At 47.0% G+C, this 15,771-nt stretch overlaps 1 protein-coding gene across 1 annotated transcript in view; it reads left to right on the top strand.

Moving 5' to 3' along the window:
* Eva1c (eva-1 homolog C) overlaps positions 1 to 15,771 on the top strand; it is a 70,907-nt gene that overhangs the window by 35,847 nt on the left and 19,289 nt on the right. Inside the window, 1 exon segment of the mRNA XM_028877137.2 lies at positions 8,183 to 8,335. Within this exon segment, the coding sequence (XP_028732970.1) occupies positions 8,183 to 8,335 (153 nt within the window).

Genomic DNA, 15,771 nt, shown 5'->3' with positions numbered 1-15,771 from the left:
CCTCCAGTGTCTTTGAACCGGCTGCCCCCCATCTTGCGGACCAGGGTGTGCTGGAGCGATCTCCTCCACCCTGGTTCCTGTGCTTTCTCCGTTGACTTTTGCCGTCCCTAACGCACACGGGCTTTGTCTTCGACCCACTGCGAGCTCTCAGTGATCCCTCAAGAAGCAGCTCTCGTTCCCAGGTACCTGGGCTGCGCCCGCAACACACTGAGGGGCATCAGCCGCAGGAGACATTCTCTTCTCAGTTTCTTTTAAATCAGCATACAAAGTAATGGCATTTTCATGCATATTTTCAATTGGTCTTACCCATTTCTTCCCTCTCCGTCCCTCGTCCCCCTCCACTCCCCTCGGTCCCCTCCTTTCCACCTTCATGTCACAGGAATTCTATTACTAATTTTTCTTCACGTCCTTAAAATCTTCCCCACCGTATGGCCCCCTTTCTAGTTTCACACTCTCCACGTACACCCATGTGCACACACACACACACACACACACACACACACACACACACACACACACAAATTAACAGCTGGGATTCTCGGTGTTTGTCTTTCTGGCAGGCTTGCTTGAATAACTCCTTGAAAAGCAATTGTAGCAATAGTATGTGACCCTGTGTTAGGAATCACAGTTTGACAACTTCTTCTCTGCCACCCCAACTCAACTGTTCTGCTTTTTGCATTTTGTTCTCTGTCTGCTCTAAGACACTGGTAGTCTGGTGCTGGAGGTGGGGCCCCAGGGGAACCTGCTGCTCTACTGCATGTTGGGGAAGCGGTCCCCAGACCTCAGGTTTTTCTCCAACAACCTCCCAGAGACAGCAGGAATACAATAGAATTGCCCCTTTCTGCTGTGAGTTGCTGTGTGTGATCTTGGACACCTCCAGAAGCTCCATTGCTTGGTTGTGAAGTGAGGATAATGTCCCTTCCACACCACACGGGCTGCTGGAAAGACACGGACATGTTGTGTGTGAAGCTGAGCGGAGTCATGGCTCGATAGTAGTCCAATACACAGTCTAATGTAATTCTGGCCAATGATGCGCATGACTGACAAGCAGTGATGTATCCAGGGCCGAGGTCAGGGTGCTATTGGCAGGGGCCTGGGTGCTGGCGATGGCATGGTGCATTGTCAGTACAGAGTCGTAGGACACAATCCAAGCAAGCAAGATGTCTGAATTTTAATATTGCCTTGCAGCCGCGGTTGTGAACAAAGCAGGTAACAAACTGCTCCTGTCGGGGCGGATCGCTGGCCCTTCCACCTCTGTCCGACCACTGCTGAGATGTAAAAGTGAACTGGGGGGGAAAGACTAGACTTTGAAATCTGTGTATGGTGCTGGGCATTGAACCCAGCGATGAGTTTTGAATCTGTAAGTTTCCCCGAGCTAACCACGTGCAATGCGATCCTTTTTTGCAACACTTAGCAAGACTGCCAGTCAAAGCTCCAAGCTGGCCCTTTGAGAACATCGTTAGAGTGAGTAGGGAGGGGACATGCCAGGACACGCGTGTGAAGACAATTTGCAGGAGTCAACTGCCTCCTTCCAAACTATGGTTACCGGGGATCGAACTCAGGTTATCAGGCTAGAGAGCAAATACAATTGATCCATCTCACTAGCCCCCAACTGGTTATTTGATTGCAAGGAGAAGCTATGACGTGTTTGTAGCTTAGGTGTGCTAAATGTATTACAATCTATTTTTTTTTTAAATTCATGTAAAAAAAGTGACATCTGTATTTCCAACCTGATGACTTTTCAGCTCACTGTGGGTTTATTTGGACACAACTCTTTGCAGGTTAAGGACTCTCTGTGTGCACTGTTTAGGAGAAAGAGGGTGCCCAGCATGACTCCCTACTTGGTAGAGATTTGCTGCATCTGAGCCTAGTCCTGACTCTGCCTTTCCAGGCTCCTTCCCCTCCTGGCAGATGTGTTGGGGCAGCTGCCCAGAGCTCTGAGCTCTACCCCAGCTCCTACCAAATTCTGCTCCTCTTAGAAAGCAGCAGATACGCCGGGCGGTGGTGGCGCACACCTTTAATCCCAGCACTCAGGAGGCAGAGGCAGGCGGATCTCTGTGAGTTCGAGGCCAGCCTGGGCTACCAAGTGAGTTCCAAGAAAGGCGCAAAGCTACACAGAGAAACCCTGTCTCGAAAAACAAAAAAAACAAAACAAAACAAAAACAAACAAACAAACAAAAATGCTGTTAGGTGCTAGCACATTTACAAGGACTCAGGGGACTGAACACAGCACAGCAGGAAGCAGTGTGGCATAGACCAGCTCCCTCCACCAGAAGATGAGTCGCCTGTGGTGGGGGCAGGTGTCGCCTTACACATGGGTGTCCTGTCATCTTAAGTGGGTTTTGCTGGCCTTGGGAGAATCAGCTTTAGTTACTCCAAGAGACATGGCTAATATTCATTCTATGGTGTGCTTTAAAAAAAATTGTAATAACTGGGTTTGGAGAAATAGCTTAGCCATTAAAAGCACTGGCTGCTCTTCCAGAGGACCTGGGTTCAATTCCCAGCACCCACATGGAGACTCATAACTGTCTGTAATTACAGTACCAGAGGATCCCCTGGCCTCTGTGGGCATCAAGGACACTATTATGCCCAGATCGAGGGGACCCCCCCACTGAAAAGACCATCACAGAAACCAAATCCCATATGTAAAAGCAAAGAGCCTTTATTTCAAGCTTGGAGCTTGATCTCTCTGTCCGATTCAGCGGTGAGAGCAGGGTGGGGTTTTTTATTATAGTAAAGGTTGAGGTGAGGGGATTTCCAGGGTTCAGGACCCTGATTGGCTGACATTTGTCTAGGGGTATAGGGAATGTTTGGAATGTCAGGTATTTCCCCTTAGAATCAGCCCCCCCCAACCCCACATCCCATGATGGGTCAGCTCATGGCTTCTCCTGGATCCAGGTGGTGCCTGCCAGTAAGCCTGTCACAGAAGCTGTGTCTGGGTCCCTAAGCCTGTCATGGCAGCTGTGTGGTCAAGCTGTTTGGGGCCCTCCACATGCACACGTGGTGCACATACGTACATACAAGGAAAACACTCATATACATTAAGTAAACAAATAAAACAACACTTTGTAATATTTTAAAATGCTGATTTCAGGAGAGACAGAGGCAGAGACAGAACTAGTACTGTTTTTATAAGTTTCTAAAGCTGGGCATGGTGACACAGACCTGGAATCTCAGCCCTTGGGAAGTTGAAGCAGGAAGATCTTCAGTTCAAGGGTAGCCTGGTATACATAGTAATTATCTCAAACTATAGACACCAAACTAACAAAAAAGTTCAAGTCTGCTGAGAAGTCTGGTTGTCCTGGCTCTTCCCACCCGTTTGGAGGCACTCTGCCCCCTCCCCCAGGCATTCTGAACACGTAGGTAGGTGTTCTCCTGATTGCAAAGCTCGCTGGTGTGTCTCCCACGTCTTATTTTATGCATCAATGGCGGTTGTCACCCTGGGCCTTTGAAGTCAGAAGAACTGCCAGCGTTGGTGAGATTGACATCTACTCAGACACAACACAGAAGAACTGCAGACTCACCGAAAAGACACAAACACCCCAAAGTCACAGTCAGAGTCAGTGATCTTTTTATTCAGAAAAAGACAAGCTTTTCCTTGCATCTAACTGCAATATGTTATGCTGAGACTCCAGCGAGCCAGCCAAGGGTCTCTTAAATATTTACTACGACACCGGGTCCCTTTGCCCTGCTTCATTGGCTGTCCTGTATGTCAAATGACCAGAGAAGATGAGGGTCCTGTGAGCACTGACAGCCTGGCTACTACTCTGACTGTGTGTTGATCATGCTCAAAGGCACACCCATTCAAAGGCACCTTTAAGACTGCTGCATGACATTATCATCTACAAAACAAGCTGTGGTTTTGTGTTGACTGTACTCATAACTAGCTATATATGGCCCATAGGTATCAGGATGGACACTTGCCTGGAATGTTCCCATAGATAGATAGATAGATAGATAGATAGATAGATAGATAGATAGATAGATAGATAGAGATAGATATGTATGTATATAGATATGATATAGATAGGTAGATAGATAGTTAGGTATATATATAATATATATATTATATATATATATATATATAAATCATCTGTCCTTATACAGAGGGAACATGGTTCAAGAGGCCTGTGGATCTCTGAAGCCACAGATATCAAACCCTACATATACTATGATTTTCATATAGATGCACACCCATGAAAAAGTTTAATTTGAACACAGTGAGAGATCTATAACAACCAATAATAAAACAGAAGCTATAACCATGGTTATAATAAAATAGCCACCATTAATATTCTTCGTACTTTGGGGTGTCAGGAAGTTAGATCAGGGTTATTTGAATATAAATATTTCCACAGTAGATCTGATAACTAAGACAATTAACCAGGTAACTAATGGGCAGGTAGCATATACAGGGTGGATATGCTGGGAATAGAAGATTCATGTCTTGTATAGACAGAGAACAGTTGCCGAAGAGTATGACAGATTACTCGGAATAGGGAACAGTTTAAAATTTAGGAATTATTTACTTTGGGAGTTTTTTACTGTTTTAAAGCGGTAGTTGGTTGTGGATTACCCAAAATCACAGACAGAGACCTGCAGTGGGAGCGGGGGAGGGGAGGGTTGACTATATTAAAATCCAGCCCCAGGGCTCACCGCCAAAGCTGGTGGGCATCTTGCGACCTGAAGCATCTTCCTGCCTGTGACCCAAGGTTTTTCTTTCTGCTTCTTCTGGGCTTTTGGTGAAGAATCACAGGAACTTCCAAGTCACAGGAAAGGGGAAGGGGAGGCTCATGACTAGATTGTTTTCTCTCATGGTTTAAGTTTGGAGCTTAAGCATTGTTGGTTCTGTCGGAAGTCATCCAGCTGTCCTAGCTCTGGTGGGTGTGCATGCGCTGTTCTGGAAGGCCTATGGTGGGAGCTTCCAAACCGCTGGGATTCCAACCACAGTAAGAAAAACACTGCACTTACTGGCCCAACATGGCGTGCACTCACACTAACCAACTGAAGGATGAGCTTTTGAAATCACAGCCATGTTTATTCTCATGGAATGCTCTTTAATGTTTTTGATGATTTCTAATCATTCTTTTTCATCTCTTTCTTTTCTTTTCTCTTTTCTTTTCTCTTCTCTCCTCTCCTCTCCTCTTCTCTTCTTTTCCTGGAGAGAAGGAAGAGTTGGGATTCCTATGTAGCTCAGACTGGCCTCAAACTGCCAACCTTCCTGCCAGAGGGCTGGGACCACAGCCGTGTGCCGCCACTCCCAGCTGCTCTGTAGTTTTTAAATTTGCTGGTCACAATTCACTAACCTGATTTCAAGACTCATCGGTGAGTCTTGGATCACATTTGAGAGAACTTAGTCTTGAAGTGTATCAGGATACGGAAATCAGGCAGAGTAGAAGGAAAACACAAGCTCAGGAGGGACATAAAAAGCAAGAGCTTTCTTGGGGAAGCTGGCTCCCTCCTGACAACCAGCCCAGGCCAGCCAGGCCAGCCCAGGCCAGCCTGAGCAGCCTGCCATTAACTCTTGCTGCCTGTGATTTTAGGAAGCTTTGAAAAGATAGCACATTAAAAGGCTGCTTTGCATGTCAATGTGCTTAGAACAGAACGGAGTGGAGGGGAAGCCCTCAATACCAATTATCATTATTTCTAAAGTATGTTGAGGTGTAATTTATATAGCATGGAATCCACCCACTTTAAGTGAACAGTTCAACAACCATTAGTAAGTCTGCTGAGCCATGTTCTCTCACCACAGTCCAGTCACAGAACATTCCTGTCTTCTGTCCAAGTTTCCTGTATCTACCTCTTGATCATACTCACAATCTCAGCCAACAGTTCATCTACATTCACCTGTGAACATTTGCCTTTCCTTGATATTTCTCATATGGTCACGCAACATAATGACATCTTGTTCAGTGACAAGCCAAGTACATGACAGTGGTCCTTAGAAGATTATAACCCAACTGGAAATACCCGTCACCTAGCATTTGTACCGCATGCATCCTGCCTTTCTCAGTGTTAGATACACACATGCTTGGCAGTGTGTTACAGTAGGCTTGGTCTTCAGGAAAGCAGCATGCTGTGCAGGCTTGCAGCCCAGGGGCTGGAGGGTACCACATGGTATAGGTGTGTAGAGCTTGGAGTATAGCTCAGTTGTAGGGTGCACCTAGCATTCAAGAGGCCCTGGGTTCTACCCATATTACTACAGCAAGCAAACAACCCAAAGAAGTATCAGAGGTGTATAATAGACTGTATCATATAGACTCCTGTGCATGCAGTCCACAATGTTCACTCAAGGACATCTCTCAGAGCATATCCCCGTTATTGATGCATAATATATACATAACATGCAACTATACATGAGCATAGTTGTTCCTTTGTGTGTGTGTGTGTGTGTGTGGTATACATCCCAAGATCCCAGGGGATGTTCCAAAACAAAAAAAAAAATTCTTTTTTTAAGATTTAATTAAAAAATGGTGTGTGTGTGTGTGTGTGTGTGTGTGTGTGTGTGTGTATGAGGGGAGGGTATGCTCATGTGAATTCAGTTGTACACGGAATCCAGAGTTGTCAGATCCCCCTGGAGAAATTGTGAGCTGTCTGATGTGGGTGCTGGGAATCGAACTCAGGTCCTCTACAAGAACAGTACATGTTCTTACCTGCTGAGCCGTATCCCCAGCTCAGCTGTGTCTCTTCTTATATATGCATGTTTATGGTGAAGCTTAGTTTATAAGTTAGGCAGTAATAAAGTAGAATAGCAATATCAATTACTCTAATGAAAGTTATGTACATGCAGTCTCTTGGAATTTTCTATTTAATGCTTTTAAACTGTGGTTGACCATAGATAACTCAAATCCAGGAGAGAGGAACCTTGGATAAAGGGAAGAGGTAGTATAAATGGAATCAGATGCTGCACAGTCTTCTGTGTCCAGACTGTCAGAAATTAGTACTTTTTAAAAGTTGTGTACATCTTTAATCCCAGCACTCAGCACTTGGGAGGCAGAGACAGGTGGATCTCTGTGAGTTCCAGGCCATCCTGGTCTACAAAGGGAGTTCCAGGACAGTCAGGGCTATCTGTTTCCAGAAACAGATTTCTCTCTGTCTCTCTCTGTCTCTCTGTCTCTGTCTCTGTCTCTGTCTCTCTCTGTCTCTGTCTCTCTCTCATAAACTTTGAATCAGCAAGGTGGCTCAGTGGGTAAAGGCACTTGTTGCCAAGCCTGATGACCCAGGTTCAATTCCTGGAACTCACCTGTTGGAAGGAGAGACCCAATAACTCAGCTGTCCATAGTGCATTGTGACACTCATTCCCATACAATAAAACAAGTTTAAAATTGATGGTTTTTACCATAGGCTCTATTAAAAAAAAATAAAACTTTTTACCTTGGCAGTTCGTGGAAATGTCAACTCTGTATGACATTTTAAAGAGAGATTCCACTGTGGTAGCACAGAGATCTTCCTGCCTCAGCCTCCTAAGTGCTGAGATTACAAGAATGAACCACCGCACCCAGCCCACTCCCCACCCCCCTTTGAAAACAGGGTCTCATATATCCCCAAGTGGCCTGGACCTTGCTCTGCAGTTGGGATTGTAGGAGCTATCTTGAGCTTCCCGTCTTCCTGCTTGCACCACCCCATGTTGAGATTACAGGCATGAGCCACCACGGGCAATGTATGTGGTGTTGGGGATTCAGTGCAGGACTTCATGTATGCTAGGCAAGCAGACACTGCCAACTGCACTCCATGCACCCAGCCACACTCTGTACTCCTGGGAACAAAGTACACCAGATTCAGAGGGATGGGGAGGTGCTTGTGGAGTTGGTGGCAAGGGCTTGTGTACATGAGTCTCGAGCCAGCGCTTACCAGGGGGCTTCCTCCTATTAATCTTTGCTCTAAAATGAAGCAGGAGAAACTTCCCAGGACCTGTCTTAAGCCTTTGTCCCATTTGCACATTACTGTGACTCCTGGCGTCTTTGCTCTGTCCTCTGGTTGCTCCCCACCTGCTTCCTGCAAGGGCCCTCCCTCCCCCTCCCGCAGGGGCAGGGCCTGAAACACCAGGCAGGCAGGGCCATCCTGCTCTGCCCTTCTCAGGGTGCCGGGGTCCACAAGGGCTGAGCGGCTGCGACTTCGCTGGGCCCCGGGCCGCTCCTTCCTAGCCAGGCTAATCTGTCCCTGGTTTCTGCTGCTTCTCCAGATGAACTAAAAAACAAGACTGTGTGTGAAGACCAGGAGCTGAAGCTGCATTGCCATGAGTCCAAGTTTCTCAACATCTACTCTGCCACCTACGGCCGGAGGACACAGCAGAGGGACATCTGTTCCTCCGAAGCAGAGCCGCTGCCCCCCTTTGGTAGGTGATTTTATTCAGCTATCATTAGGCTGTTGTCTGTGTGAATTGTGGTCCAGTGTGGCTGGTACCTGCAGGAGAGGGAGAGTCAAGGACAGGATCCTTCTCACCGTAACAGCCTCTCTGCCCCATAGTCCTGAATCTCTTGGTGGTTCAGTCATTCTGTGGAGGTAAACAGTGAGCACCTGCTGTATGCAGGGCCTGGTTCTGGGCTTTGGGAACTCATCAGTGACCAATAACCCACCCCGTCATAGAGTGTCCTAGCAGTGCAGAGGAGGCCATAAGAAAACAAGAAAGGATCAGCAGGCTCTCCGTATGCACGAGTTCTCCTATCGTGGGTTCACCCAAGCACAGATTGGAAATACTTAGCAGGGAGGTTCCTATATTGAACAGGGCAGGCTTATTTCCCTTGTTACCAGGAGTGTCCACCTTGCTGCCCACCAGCCACACACATCCTAAGACGGCTATGAAAAAGGCCCGACACATTTCTAGATGTCAATGCCACATCTCCATGTCAAAAGATGGTTCATAATACCTTCTATGACATTACATGGGTACTATAAATATAAACATGTGTTAGGCTATGTTGTTCCTAGGAGCACATGCCTTGAAGGCCTTGTGATGTTTGGATGTAGCTTGTATGTCTTCCAACGTTCATGTGTCAAAATTTAATTCCTGATGGGAGATATTAAAATGATGGAAACGATGCTGCTGAGGCATTTGGAGGCAGGAACTTTGGAGGCGATTAGAGGCAGATAAGATTATCCCTGAGGAGCTCCCATGACCGAAGCCTTTGAAAGAAGAGGGTGAGACCAGAGCAGACATCTCCAGACTTTCCCGTCTCTCGCTGTGTGGTACCCTGTGCTGCCTGAAACATTGCCAGGAGGGTCATCATCAGCACAGGCTCTTGACCTTGGACCGGAGCCATGAGCCAAAGAAGCCTGTTTTCTTTATAATGTTACTCAGCTCGGGTAATTTATAACAGTAAAGCAAAACCCAGAAAACTAATACAGAAAATTTGCTCTGGGACTCTATGAGGTTAATGCTATATCTATATCTGAGAATGTGGAAGTGGCTTTGAAACTGGATAACAGGCAGAGGTCAGAGGGGTTTGGAGGAATGGGCTGGGAAAGGTTTGCTTTGCTATAAGACAAATGTTACAGCCAATTCTGATGAGGGTGAAGAAGAAACTAACATATCAGCCTTAGATGGAAATGAGCAGCCTCTTAGAAAATAGGTAGGAGGCTATTCTTATATGAAGTAGCAAAGGACCCTGCTGTGTGGGTGTCCACACCCTAAAACCTTGTGGGACACCACATGTAAAGATGATGGGCTTGTTTACTAGCTGTCTTAGTTAGGGTTTCAATTGCTGTGAAGAGACACCATGACAATGGTAACTCTCATAAAGGAGAGCATTTCATTGGAGTGGCTTAGAGTTTCAGAGGTTCAGTCCATTATCATTATGGTGGGACATGGTGGTGTGCAGGTAGACATGGCGCTGGAGAAGGAGCTGAGAGTCCTACATCTTTATCTACAGGCAACAGGAAGTGATCTGTAACACTGGGTGTAGCTTGAGCATAGGAGACCTCAAAGCCCGCCTCCACAGTGACACACTTCCTCCAACAAGGCCACACCTCCTAAGAGTGCTCCTCCCTTTGGGGGCCATTTTCTTTTAAAACACTACACTGGGTAAATGCAATTTGAAATCAACAAAGATTCTTGCTGCTGCATGGCCATTATTGGCTGCTTTTTAGTTGGGTTTGTAGTAAAACTCAGGACCAAAGGGAAAGATTTGAAAAACTCTCCATCTGGCCAAGGAGGAAGCAAAGAACAAGAATGTAGGGTGTGGCCGTGAAACCACTTACTGGAGAGATTAGTGTGGACAGATGCCAGTTTCTGTGATCAGAACAACCGGAACAAGGCCTGGAGTCAAACAGGCCTGGGTGTCGAGTCTGTGGGCGCTAACCCTTGGCATCCAGGCTATGCTGGGTTTTCAGGTGTAGGGATGCAGCTTCCTGAGACTTGAAAGGGAAGCCTGGCAGAAGCTGGCCATGGGTTGGAGTGCCCGTGGAAAGCCCCCAAATGAGGTGAGGTATAGTGAGGTTGGTATTGGCTGGGTACAGGGATCTGGTGGGCACCTGCTGATGTTCTCAGGTTCTTGGGTTTGGAAGAAGGAATTGGATGTGGGAAGTAGCAAGCAAGGTGAGAGAACTTACTAAGAAAGAATGCACTCTCAAGAGAGGAAGCCAGAGGAGCCTCAAGTGTGCAAGTCATGTGGACTTTTAACCCCCTGACACACACACACAATTGAGGGCTCTTTGTTAATTTGTACAGTGCAGGCTTCCTTACACACTGTCTGTTGGGGTAGCTTATAGAAAGCCACAGTTTACCTCAGACTTCCTGGAGTGACCGCGGCCTAATCTAGTGGCCTCCTCAGTCACAACCCACGGGCTTTTCTCTCCCACTGTTTTGTCCTCCTTTGTGTAAGGCCTTCTAGATCTCACTCTCAGCTCTCCTCTCCCTCTCCTTCCTCAGAGCCAGGGCTGTCTCATTCTCAGAAAGGTAGATCTACAGGTACCATGCAGCCTTGAAGGCTGCAGGAGAGGAGCCCTGTGGCCAGAAAAACTGTTGCAAAGCTTGGGACCCTCCCCTCCCAGCGTGCTAGGAGGCTGGACCTGGTGTGTTGGGGTTTAGTGTCTTCCCTGCAGAGTTTCAGTCTTGCCTTGGGATGAATATTCTTTCCCACTTTTCCGATCTTGGAAACGGGGGACTTGTGTGTGAAGCTATGTGCAGAAACCCCTTGCTTCCTCCTAACTCTGCCATTAAGAAGGTCATCACTGAGTATGGACCCTTGACCTTGGACCAGGGCTATGAGTCAAATAACCCTCTTTTCTTTAAAGTTACACAGCCTCAAGAATTTCATTATAGTAACTAAAAACTCTAACAACAGAGGCTCATACCAGTGTCGTGTCCCCCCCACCTCCACCATCTTATTGTATTTGTTTATATGGGGAGGGGCTTGCATGTGCCAAAGGACATGTATGGATTTCCCTGGAGAGCTGGGGGGATCTTCAGGGCAGCCCACTGCTGTCACACCATCGATGACCTGGCAGATACAGGAAGGTATGTGGCTTGAAAATCCTGCCCTTGCTTATCATAACAGAATCAAGAGTTTAAGCTCTGCACAAAGTAGCCTGCTGACCCCGTCCTTCACCAAGCTCTTCTGTGCAGTGTCCCCAGCACACACAGTGATGAAGACAAAGCTCTTTGATGCACTAATCACCCCCCAGTCAACATTCTGAAGGCGTTTCTTTTCTCCCGTACTCTGCAATGGGAAGGGTTCAAAAGGGAAGTCCAAGGCTCTTGAGACCCAACTCAACCCTCAGGTCAGAACCATGCATGCAAAGACACCAACCTTTGGGTTGGAGAGATGCAAGCATAAGGACCTGAGTTCTAGTCCTTTCTGATGCTCATACATGCATGCATGCGAATACATTCATAAAGTAAAAATAGATAACTCTTTTAGAAGATGCAAACCTTTGCAGGTGTTTTAACACATTTCTTTATCAAACTGGATGCTAAGAAGTCTTTGCTCTTTGGATGGTAAACTGTATCAAGGTTGCTGACTGCACCCGGAAAATACTCCCCATAAACTCATCAATTTGTTCCTTTTGTATAAATATACTTAAATGTCACCCAACTGACAAAGCACACATCATGTCTCCCCAGGTGGCCCATCCACCTCCTCTCTGACCTAGGGTCGTCCCCCCCGCTGTTGACAGCATACCTCCAATTTGGCCTCCTGGCTCCCAGCCTTCTCTGGTCATCTCTCATCTGGACCACCAGGTTCCCACCTTTCTCTACTGAGCAGCATGTGGAAGTCTGCACTTAAGTTAAAGAGACACACCCCCACTGTAAAATCCTGCACGCTGCCCATTGTAACCAGACTTAGAAGCCAGCTGCAGTCCTGTTTCTCTACCCCCTTCCCTCATGACTTCTATAGCATTCTATGACCTTTTCATACTCCCAGACCTTTGCACAAGTTGTTCTTTTGATTTGGGCTGTTCTGTCATCATATCTTTGTGTGGTCAGTTCTGTCATGCTTCTTAGGAGTCACCTTGAATGCCAGACTGGAGAGGTTTCCCTACCACCTGCCAGAACAGAGCTTTGTTGTTGCCAACTTCATCTTCATGGTGGAAACCTCCATGCCATGAGTGGGTGGCCCGTCCTCCCAGAGGCTCAGCTCCGCAGGGACTGTGTCTGCAGGATTCTCAGTGACCAGAGTGGTGCCTGTCACAGGATGGGAGTCCTGTGAACTCTTGGTGGGTGAATGAATCAGAGCTCCTTGTAAGCATGGCACAGTGCCCATCCTTGACTCTGGATTGCAGACTGGGATGTGGGCCTGGTGTTATCACAGCCTCTGAGCTCTCCTGAGATGCTGGAAATCCAGGTTTTTAAAAAAAGTGAAATGTTCCAACTTTTAAAACACTGAACAAGCCAAAAAAAACATGCCAACAGTCCACATCCGAGCCACAGGCTGCCAGTGTGTGTGTGTTGTGTGTGTGTGTGTGTGTGTGTGAGAGAGAGAGAGAGAGAGAGAGACAGACAGAGACAGAGACAGAGACAGACAGAGACAGAGAGTGAGAGAGATTTCTGTTCGCTGTTCCAGCCATTTCCAAGGCCCAGGCGCATGGCTTTGAAGAAGGGGAAAGGCACATTTGGCCTTCACCCTAGACCTGGCATGGGCTCAGATGGATGTGCACATGAGAACTGAGGGCTGGTTCTCATCAGGGGCTTCTGAAGGGGAGCCTTGTGGTTGGCGTCCGAGAGCATCTGGCTTTCGAGATTGATTTGTATATTTTCCTATGCATATGAGCTGAAGTCTGGTGGGTCCACACGCTTTAGACTCAGCACACCCCCCTGGAAGCCCATGCTTTGGTGGAGATGAGATGGCCTGCCAGGCGCGTAGTGGCCAAGGCTTCCACAACAGCTCAGCATGGCTTCGGCATTCAAAGACTGGGAGGAAGATATTTCTCAAACTTTCTAAAACACCATCATTGTCTTTGGCATAAACACAGTAACAACATCAAACAGTAATAACAAAGATTCAGCTACAGCTTTACCCATCAAATGACAAGGTATTTATTTTTCTGAACTTCTTCTAAGCCCTGATGTCTCAGAACAAATTTTGTAATTATCCTCTGGCCTCTTTTCCTTCAGTTTTATAGCAATAGTCTTTTTCTGTCTGGCCAAGAAAACCCCCAACACTGCCTACCATCTTGCTCAGAGGAGTCCCTACTGGGAGGGTTTTGTTGCTTCTGAGTTTCAGAATACATTTTGTCGACTGTGTGCTGGTGGTTTTTATAGGCTATTTCTTTGGGATAAATTTCCACATGTTTTATATCAAAAGAGGGTGGGGTCTGTTTATATCATCAGCGTGCTTCCTGACCTATATGCATAAACTTACCAATTTGTGTGTCCAAGCACATGTGTGCCAATTTGCACATACAAATAACGAGGTAGACTTTTGGGTTGCCCTGCAACTTCGGCTGTCTGGTGTTTGATTTTCCTGAAGGTTTCCAACTTAAGACTTAGAAATAGTCCTGTACTCTTGCTTTCCTTTGCCTTCCTTGGATGACGAGTGACTATGAACATGTCCCCACACTTTGTACCGGCACATGTTTTCTCTAGACTTTCTCCCTCTTTCCTCCATGCTGGAGTCTTGATTGATTGACTGATTGATTGATTTGACTGAACAAATTTATAAATTTTTTCAAGTCCTGGTAGAGCAGAGAATGACCCACATTCTAGTGTTTCTGAACTTATAGCTTGGGTTTGCTACATATAGCTGGCTACTGGTTTCCTGAATTGATGTTTTCTTTATTATTTGAAATTTTCATACATGTATACAGTGTATTTTGCTCTTATCCACCTTCTACTATTCCATTCAACTTCCCTTGGACCTCCCATCCTATCTCCTTTATGTCTCCAACTCTGTGTCTCCTTTAAAACATATTATCCATTAGTGCTGACCTCTTTGGATTCCGTCTATGACATGTGTGGAACCATTTCAAGAGAAACTGGCTAGGAGAGGCCTCCCCCATGGTAGATTTCACTCCATGTGTGTGCCATCCTTGTGTGTGACATCACAGGGTGATGCCGCTGTGCTGTGATAAGCATCCCCAGGGCTGCCCAGAGCCTGGCTATCGATTGGACACACTGTCTTACTGAGCACAAGGCTATGAGAGTACTCCCACCTCAACTGTGTTCTGGGACCACAGAGAAGACAGTGGCCCCCACATCCCATCTGAAAGGCAGCAGGCCAGGCCAAGCATGGGAAGGCAGGTGCTGAGGTCATCCGTGTTGGCTGCACATCACCGCCTTGTCCAGGGTAGGATGTCTGATAACTGTTTCCTACAGGTAAATAGTTGTATTCATATGGCATAACATAGAGAAAGATAAGGAGACAGTTGCTTAATACCCAAAGGGGCAGGCCAGGCACCTGGGGGAACATCTAGCCTGCTGTACCCATTCAGGATGCTCAATGCTGGGATTTCCATCAAACCCCCCAAGTTTTCTCCAAAATTCTCTTCAAGATCCTTCTAACTCTTGTTCACTGCCCTATCCCAAAGCCACCACCTCAGCCACGCATTCCTAAATATCAACCTGTGTATTCATTTTCTATCACTATGTAATAAAACACTCCACGGTTTAATGGGCTCCGATAAAACACATATCATCTTGCAGCGTCTGTGGGACAGGAATTCAGGGGCAGCTGAGAGCAGAGGTTCTTGCCTTGAGTGTGGGGAGGTCTCCCGAGGTTACGGCTCTGGTTGGAGGGCTGAGCTTTCAAGGTGGCCAGCTGATATGATGAGAAGTTGGCATTGGTTGTCGTAATAAGCTTCAGTCCCTCCTCTCACAGGCCAGGGTGTCTTCATGAAGTAGCCGCTGGCTTCTCCTGGGAATGGGGTGTAAAATAATAAGAAGCCAGCCATCTCTCCTCCACTGTAATGCATAGACCTGGCCTGGTGTGTGTGGGAAGAGGGTATTCATGGACATAAATCCCTGGAGATAACTGTGGCTACAAACCATCTTGAATTCTGCCTGATGCCCCATTAAAACTCACACACTGAAATCCTTACTGCCAGTACCTGAGAATCTGCCTTTACTTAGGGATAGGATCTTTAAAGGGGAGATTAAGTTGACATGGGGTCATTCAAGTGGGCCCTGACCCGATCAGATTTGTGCCTTCATAACCAGAGGAAGTCAGGACACAGGCATGGGCAGTGTGAAAGCCATGTGAAGACAGACAAGCCAGCCAGAGGCCCCAGGGAGCCAGCCCGGCTGACACGTCAGTCTTGAGCTTCCAACTTCCAGAACTGTCAAGAAGCAGGCTTCCGGGCATGAGTCTGGGGTCCTTTGCTGCTACCCTAGCAAAT

This window comes from Peromyscus leucopus, chromosome 12 (assembly GCF_004664715.2).
Source record: "Peromyscus leucopus breed LL Stock chromosome 12, UCI_PerLeu_2.1, whole genome shotgun sequence".
NCBI lineage: Eukaryota > Metazoa > Chordata > Mammalia > Rodentia > Cricetidae > Peromyscus > Peromyscus leucopus.
The sequence above is the reverse complement of the archived record's forward strand: the minus strand, read 5'-3'. Positions and strand labels throughout refer to the sequence as shown.